Source organism: Dipteris shenzhenensis, chromosome 11 (assembly GCF_047967505.1).
Source record: "Dipteris shenzhenensis isolate YYH24624 ecotype China chromosome 11, Dip_SZ_1.0, whole genome shotgun sequence".
NCBI classification, from domain to species: Eukaryota; Viridiplantae; Streptophyta; class Polypodiopsida; order Gleicheniales; family Dipteridaceae; genus Dipteris; species Dipteris shenzhenensis.
Genome location: NC_141606.1, coordinates 39,698,507 through 39,706,684, shown reverse-complemented (window position 1 = coordinate 39,706,684; position 8,178 = coordinate 39,698,507). Strand labels below are relative to the sequence as shown.

The 8,178-nt window shown below is 41.1% G+C and overlaps 1 protein-coding gene across 1 annotated transcript; it reads left to right on the top strand.

Moving 5' to 3' along the window:
• The first annotated feature begins 5,562 nt into the window (after positions 1-5,562).
• LOC147897012 (haloacid dehalogenase-like hydrolase domain-containing protein Sgpp) lies at positions 5,563-7,906 on the top strand. The gene is made up of 5 exons (XM_087381511.1): positions 5,563-5,570; positions 6,299-6,423; positions 6,516-6,670; positions 6,779-7,040; positions 7,195-7,906. The coding sequence occupies exons 2-5, from the start codon at positions 6,307-6,309 to the stop codon at positions 7,354-7,356; spliced, it is 696 nt and encodes a 231-aa protein (XP_087237637.1). The 5' UTR covers positions 5,563-5,570; positions 6,299-6,306; the 3' UTR covers positions 7,357-7,906.
• The last annotated feature ends 272 nt before the right edge of the window (positions 7,907-8,178 follow it).

Below are 8,178 nucleotides of genomic sequence, written 5' to 3'. Positions count from 1 at the left end.
ACTTGTAGCTCATCAATTGAGACAAAAGTGCAGGCCAAAAGCGGGGACTCATTTCACTAATATCCCTATCCATCCCACTGAGCTCTAGGCATGGCAAAGGGCTATAAGGAGGCAAATAAAAGAGATGTTGGCAGCTCATCGACATCATCGTTGGACACACTTTTGCATTTTCAAGAAGCATGTGCCACACAAGAAATTATATTTTTTCTAGAAACTAGCAAAAGACCATTATTACAAGATCATCAGACATTCAAATTAGAGACCGCCCAAATATTCATATTGTCATGTGAATGTAACAAATTGCTAGTGCCCAGATGGATAGACAACACTCATAGGCACTACATGGAGTAGTAGCGAGACATCCAAGCCACGAGGGTGCAAGTTGAGTAATGGTTGGGTCAAATTTTGAACCCTAAAGTCAACATCTCAGGGGGCGGAAAACAAATGGGCAAGGAGCAAGGAGCGAATGGACAATGAAAGAGTAGGAGACCTATTTGGGTGAAGGGCATGACAAAGTTGGAGGCACCCCCTCCCGCCAGTCCATGTGGTCTACATGATGCCGAAACCAAGAGAGTCATTGCACAAGAAGACAAGGCAAGATGGTGGGGGACCACGATTGTCAAGGGATTCAATGGGAGAGCTATGAGATGTATCCAGATGAAATGTAAGTGTCCTTGCATGTGATCACATAGGATCAATGAAGTTAGAAGTGTAAGAGCTATTCAGATATGATGTAATGGCACCTACCTTTTTGATAGATAGATGCACATGATTCTAAATGCGGATGGGTAGGCTCCACCACAAATGACAAAACATCATGTATATCCAGGCCCTAGACTTGAGAGTTTGGGTTGTCTTGCTATTAAAGTAATGTGTGTGCATAGGGTGTGACCATAGTGCTATTTGTATCATGATTACTAATTGGAAATGTAATTTAATAACTTTAATTCCAATTTGTTATGCATCTCTCCTATTTTCAATTCGTCTCATATGCCCCTATACGACTTTCATACATTGCCTCCTCTCATACTCCTTCACTGCCCTATGATCCCATATTGGGTTCTCACCCTAAGCCAACAATTATTCTATGAGGTAAGCATTGGAGTGGAATTACAAGGTCTAGATGGTCCATCCCTGGGTAGGACCCTATGTCAGGATGAAAAATAAAATATACCTGCAATCTAAATACTAAAGATGAGCTAGGTTTGTACCATGAATGGAAGTAATCTTATAGGGCATGACTTTTTGGATGGCTTTAAAAGGCTTACTTGGGATGAATATTTACAAACAGTACAATCATAGCATCCTTTGCAACCCCACCCTTGGAATATATTTCCCTATCTACCCTCATGTTCATTAAAAAAGTTTTCCTTGAACTTCAGACCCTAAATGTTGAGGTATCCATCCTCTAATTCCTAAATGTAGACACATCCATGAAAAATAAACCCTAAGCATTTAAATACATTTTGAAATGCTATTAAGAGTTCTTTGAGAGAGCATGGATAATACATAAAATGCTCTTCAAGAGAGCATGCACAATCCATAAGAAAAACCATTAAAAAAGATTCTAGAAAATGTTTTTGGAGGGTCATCTTAATGTTTTTAAATATAAATAAACAAAAGTATTGATACATATTTGAACGGTTTCCTACTTTGAAGGCAAAACATACCCTAGAGCGCTTTGTTTTCTCCCCTTCCCCCTGTTGGAAAATCTATTGTTTATTCTTCCACCCTCCCTCTAGGTTACCACCCCTCTAAACATCCATCTTAAAAGACCCTCTCACCTTTACCAATCCAAGCTCAAGACTCCTCCAAATCAAGATAAAATGGTAAGTACTCTAGATGATTTCTTCCCTCTCCTCTTTCTTCCCTCCTCTCCTCTTCTCTCGTCTCCTCCTCTGTCTCCTCTCCTCTTCTCTCTTTTGTCTCTCCTCTTTATTCCCCCATTCCTCCTTCTCTCTCCATCCTCTTACCTCTCCTCTTTCTTCCCCCATTCCTCTTTCTTGACTATTAGAGTTAAGTTAGGCTCCACCAATCATGAACTATAGATATTGCTAGATCTCAAGTTAATGAGAGGGCATCTTAACTTATAGTAGAGACACTACACATTGTATACAAAATCCTAGATGGTGGTGTAACATATAGCAAGAATAAGAGGTGAGATTCTATGACAATGCAAAGTAGTTGTGCAATGAGAACCATCGCAAGCCAAGTCAAATCTGACTTTGAGCATGCACATAGACCCCATTGAATGTCGAGGACTAAAGCTCCTTGATAGCTATGTGTAATCAAGGAACCAATTTTTGTATGAAGTTCTTGTTTTAGAATTTGACATTATTTTGTGTGCATCACCATGCAAATGTGTCATCATGGTACTACATGATGTAGGACTAGAGATAAGATTTTAGTTTCAAAATCCCTTGGAAAAGAGTTTTTGCTACATATCTTGATGGTAGGTTGTCTTGACTTTGTATAAGTGCCTAGTTGGTAAAGTCTCTCAAAGCCTACTCCAAATCTAGACAAATGGTTGTTCTTCAAGATCGAGAAATCTTAGTATTTAGTTAATTATTACAAGTTATTTAGCAAAGTTCACCTCAAGATGGCTAACCAATTGCTCATCATGAAAACTAAAAAGCTTTGATGTGTCCTACAAGCAATGTGGGAGGTTTTTGCCATAAAGTGGCACCCACAAGTAGGTCCTTGATGCAAATCAAGCAAAGAACATCTATAAACACCATAAATACAACCAAAACAAGCTCAAAGTTAGCTCCAAAGAGCCCCTTATCCCCTACATGCAAAGGAGTGTCCAAGGGTCTATATCCAATTTCCAAGGCCCTAAGTCCAAACTTTGAAGGCCATATCTAAAGTCTGGATTTCAAAGGTCATAATTCCAAATCTAATGATCCACTCTTCAAGGCATATGGACATGTGGCTATTATTATAGGCCTAAGAGCCAATTGCCACCTCAAATATAGAATACATAGGCCATATTAGATCTTGAGACTTGATGCCCATATAAATCGTCTAGATCCAATAGCCAAACTTTAGAGCCCTTATCTATGCATCAAACTTCCAAGGGGCTTGCCTAATGAGAAGCCTAGATTGGATGATCAAACTTTGGTCTACAAATCTCAAAGTTCTAGGCTTGACTGCATGTGCCTAGATTTGACATTCTCATTTGCCTAAGTTGAATGTCTATTATGATTTCACCCTAGGCACCCACCATTGCCCTAATGAAGACCAAAACATTGTCCCCAAATCTACATTATAATTGAAGGAAGAGTTGTCAAGGATGTTGTAGTAGATGCTAGTCCATCAATTAACACATTGAGACTTTCAATATGCTTGGATTAAAGCTATCTAGGAAGGCTCTCCAAACATTGAGGATGGAAAACAACTAGTGTTAGATCCAAGGATACCTACTGAGGTGGAGGGGATTTGAACTCTCAATGACTTCCATATGCTTCACATGGAAGAAGGAAAAGCACAACACTCGATTCTCTGCTTGAGGGAATGGATCATTAGGGCATATTGTCACATAGACATTCGCATCGAAAACCTCATCCTATGAAGAGGCAAGGATTCGATTATTCAAAATGCCTATTTGTAAATGCCAAAATTTGAAATAGGTAGAATATATTACTCAAATTCAATGGATGATGGAGACCAAGATGCTAAGGCCTCTGCCACCACCATTGAGTCCAAAATCTTTGCCATAGAGTCCAAAATTTTAATGGAATTCTTGGGATTTTCCAAGATGCGATATAAACAAAGGTGTTGAGGCCGCCTCCATTAAGTCCAGATTGTTGGCATCATTTTCAAGGGACATGTGAGAAAAAATTATGTTGAATTGCTACCTATTAGGGCGATGTATGGAGTAAAAGATAAGAAAATGCATATGAAGGAAAAGGGAGAACATATATTGGGATAAATTCTGCAAAGTTTCATTGGACTTCAAGCCTGAAGCAAATGCATACAATGGCTATTCTTTGATAGCTACAAGGATAAACATACTTTGGTAAGAGGCTCGGTGAAGTTAATATACTTTGGTAAGAGGCTTGGTGGATACCCCAAAGTTTTGTTCTTCACCTTGTATTTCCTTGGGATAAGAAGGGCAACCATAAGGTGTCTCTTCTTTATGCTCAATCATGGGGGATGTAATTCGCCACAATTATCAGCCATCTGGACCATGATGTTGAGCATAATCTAGATGGATGCACACCATCCATCAAGGGGTCTTTTGTAGTGCAATGCTTGCCTTTTCTTTTCTTTTCACTTTGTGCCCAACTTTTCAATGTTTTGAGAGCATCCTATGCTCCCTTGTTGGCCCTACCAAAGAACTATGGAGATGGTTGGTTTTTTGATCCAAAGGGCCTTCCATGTTTTGCATTTGTATTTGGTCAAGTTGACTTTGTTAAGGAGGTCATTATTGCTTTCAATGACTTTAAAATGTTAAGTTAGCTTAGTCTTCCCACTCTTCCTCTCATTAAAAGCAGGGTTTGCCAACTTGTTTTACCTTCCCCATTTTTTTCCCCATGTGCACCCACTCACATCCCTGCCAGGATTCGAATGCAGGTAGCCAGCTCAGGTGGGCAAACACTTGAATTGCCTGACCTAGTGCTATAAGCATCTTTTACCTTGAGCCCCTAGACAAACTTTGTAGGTCGGTACAGCCAAAAAGGGTCGTCCCATAGAGGCCCTCCATGCATCGCTCCTAACACCCTCACCATCTTTCGAAGATGGTTTGGGGGGTGCCCAAGGTACACTCCAAACCTCCTACATTTTGCTCTAGGATGACTTGTTAGTTTCGCTACTGACACGTGCTCAACCCACCATCAAGTCAAGGAATGTCCACCACAAATATTTTATGGCCATTGTTATAAAACGTCTACCAACATTGAAGGGGGGGAGGGAGGCAGCTCATAGCCATCGGCTGTGAACTGATTTTTAAAGGGGATATGGGGATGGTGTCCACCACGTAGAGGCTGTTCGAAAGCACCCTGCAAAGGCAGTGCGGCATTATCGTGAGAGATGGTATGGGGATGACATGTAAGGACACAGGCTAGGTTCGCACCACCTGACGAATGTCCTATGAAAGGTGGTGTAAAGGGTTGCTATCCTAGTTAGCCCAATAAAGGGACGACTGACACCAAAAGTTTGTGTACGGCCCATGAAGGCCGTCCAATCCATAGCCACCGATTGACCCATTCCATCTCCTCCAATTGCTACACTGGTGACAAATTAGGAGTTTGGTGACAAGGCCTCCAATTCTATTTCCTCCTCTATGGGCTGTGCACAATTGGAACATGGAATATGCGTGAAAAATATTCTAGGCGTGCCTCTTTAAACTTTTTGCCTTTTTCTGCAAAGAGCCAATCAGCGATAAGGAAATGTCTGAACGTCTTTTGCGCCACCCTTTACCATTGAAAATTTTCAGAGCACCATCGCCACCTCTCACCATAGACACCGTCCAATCTAGCAACTCTTTATCCTCCCTGCTTCTTGTTGGTGTCACCGTGCGTACTTTGAATCCCTCCGAAGTGGGTTTTCCGTCTCGCCTTCAAACGATCGTAAGTTCGACCTGTTTGGTGACCTTAAGTCTCTTTGTGTGAATTGCAAAATCCTTAATTAACCGTCGTAGTGACTGATATCTGATGATGATGTCTGATATCTGATGAGTGACCCTCTTACTGACGCATGAAGACGTCTCTCTAGCCAGAGAAATACTTCAATGCGATGGCATAAACAAAAGGTTGCAGAAAGGGAAGGGATAGTTAATGTCGCCTGCGCAGCTTAGAAAAAGTCAAGAGCTCTGTCAATGAAAGTGGCACAGGTTCACAACGGTTCTGTACTAAGGGGCTTTTAATGATGCATGCATGTTGCATCCGTGCCGCCTCCCTGATGCTCTCTGGACTTTGTGAAAAAGCTTCATTCAATTTTTGCATTACTTTGGCTTCAGTGCAGTTTGCTGTCAGCTTTGTTTTTAAAAGGATGTAAGCAGAAATGCCAGGGGGAAACTTGACTTTTAATATCTTATGCCTACTGATGTTTCATGTACGTTGAAGGATGGTGCACTAAGCGATATGAATTTCAAATTATTCTACAAATGATAGCACGATTTTGGAAATGATAAAAGGAAAGACTCGTGTCAGTCGTAAACAGTCTTAAACTAAAGTTTTCCTCTTTCATACTGTGGCTTGCAACTCACAATTTAAGTGAATTTAGATTGAGGGAATGTAATAGGTGAGGCTTGGGGAAATTTTGTATGGACGAATCTCATTGATTTGTGTTTTTCCAGAAGAAGCAATGGGTATCCCTTTTCCATCAGTGGAATCCCTTAAAGCTGTACTCTTTGATGTTGATGGTACTCTATGTGATTCTGACCCATTACATTATCTTTCATTCCGGGAGATGCTTCAAGAGGTATGGCTTGTTTGAAGTTTCTGCTTTCCTGGAGTTTGTCAACTGACATGACAAGACGACATTTGAGATTTCAATCATCTTCGTTGTCGCAGGTAGGATTTCAAGAGGGAGTGCCCATAACGGAAGAGTTCTTTAAAAGCAACATATCTGGAGGGGAGAACCATGACCTTGGTATCAGCCTCTTTCCTGATTGGGATCAAAATAGACGTGATAAATTTCTACAAGACAAGGAAGCTCGGTTTCGCATGTTAGTTTCTAGACCTTGTTGAAATGTCTGAAAGCATACAATAGGAAAACCTTGAAGATGCTACCAAGTGACACTATTTATTAATTTGTTCTAATCTTGAATGGGCAGCATGGCAGCAAAAGAGCTGAAACCTGTTGAAGGCTTGGACAATTTATGCCAGTGGATTGAAAAGCGTGGTCTTAAACGAGCTGCTGTGACGAATGCTCCAAGGGAAAATGCAGAGCTCATGATATCATTACTTGGCCTTACAAACTTCTTTGATGTGGTTATTGTGGGGGGTGAATGTGAGAGGGCTAAGCCTTTTCCCGACCCATATCAAAAGGCTCTTGAGCATTTTGAGCTTTCACCTGATCAAGCTTTTGTTCTAGAGGTAGGATTCTCTGGTATACCAATAATAATTTCTTAAGGGGTGGACGATGTGTAGAGTTGGTATTTGCTTCTCGCATGAAGTGACTGACTTAAGTTGGAAATGATATGTAGCAATGTTATCAACGTTTTCCTTTCTTTGTGAATTTTATGGTCAGGACTCTGCAACTGGGCTCAGAGCAGCTGTTGCAGCAGGAATTGCAGCAGTAGGTGTGGCTACCAGAAACTCAGAAGAGTCTCTTCTCCAAGCAGGTGCCACATTTGTTGTAAGAGATTTCAAAGATACCAAATTGTGGAATGCTTTAGAAGGTCAATCCTGAAAGACGTACTTCTAGTAAGGAGATGAAATTTCCTCCCCCGCCCCCCCCCCCCTTCCCTCCACAAAGAAGCTTTCTGCAGAATGATTGGTCTGGTACGCTCTAGAGCAATGCACTTGTGTCTGTGATTGGCTGGATCCTTGAATTTTCTAATGATCCTGCCATGAAATTAAGACATTTTGGCCATCGCAAAGACAGTTAAACGATGTCCGGCATTCTTTTTGGAACTGTCATTTGTCATACAGCGTTCTCATATTAGCCATTCATATTCACAACTTGACAAAGAAACTCATAATAAAATTTTCTCCAGCAGACAGCTTTTCTGTAGCTCTCACATGCTACTTAGAAGGGCAGATTTTACAGCGATTGTTAGCAAAGGCATCCCTACAAATGTTTTCTAGTAGAAGATGGTTCCCCCATATATTTCCTTGGAAATCCGACAAGGTTTCATATTGAACTTTGCTTTCACCTTCATAGTGCAGAAAGAAACTCTCGATACAAAGACCTTTTATAAATGGATGCTCATGTACATGTGCATGCGCGCGCACGAGAGAGAGAGAGAGAGAGAGAGAGAGAGAGAGAGAGCATTGTATTATACTATGTTCTACACCCACTGTCAAACACTGATGGTGTCTGTGGGAGATATTCCTTGCTATGTGTAATCTGGTTTTTAATGTTCTTTGCTGAGCTCTACACTGAGCTAGTTGGTGCTGGAATGCTCTGTTTGTTGCCTTTTCTGCACCCTGCTGTACCAAGATACCTCTTCTTTTTAGGTGTGACAAACAAGGGGGTATCCACTAATAGGTACAATGAATCTGGATTTGA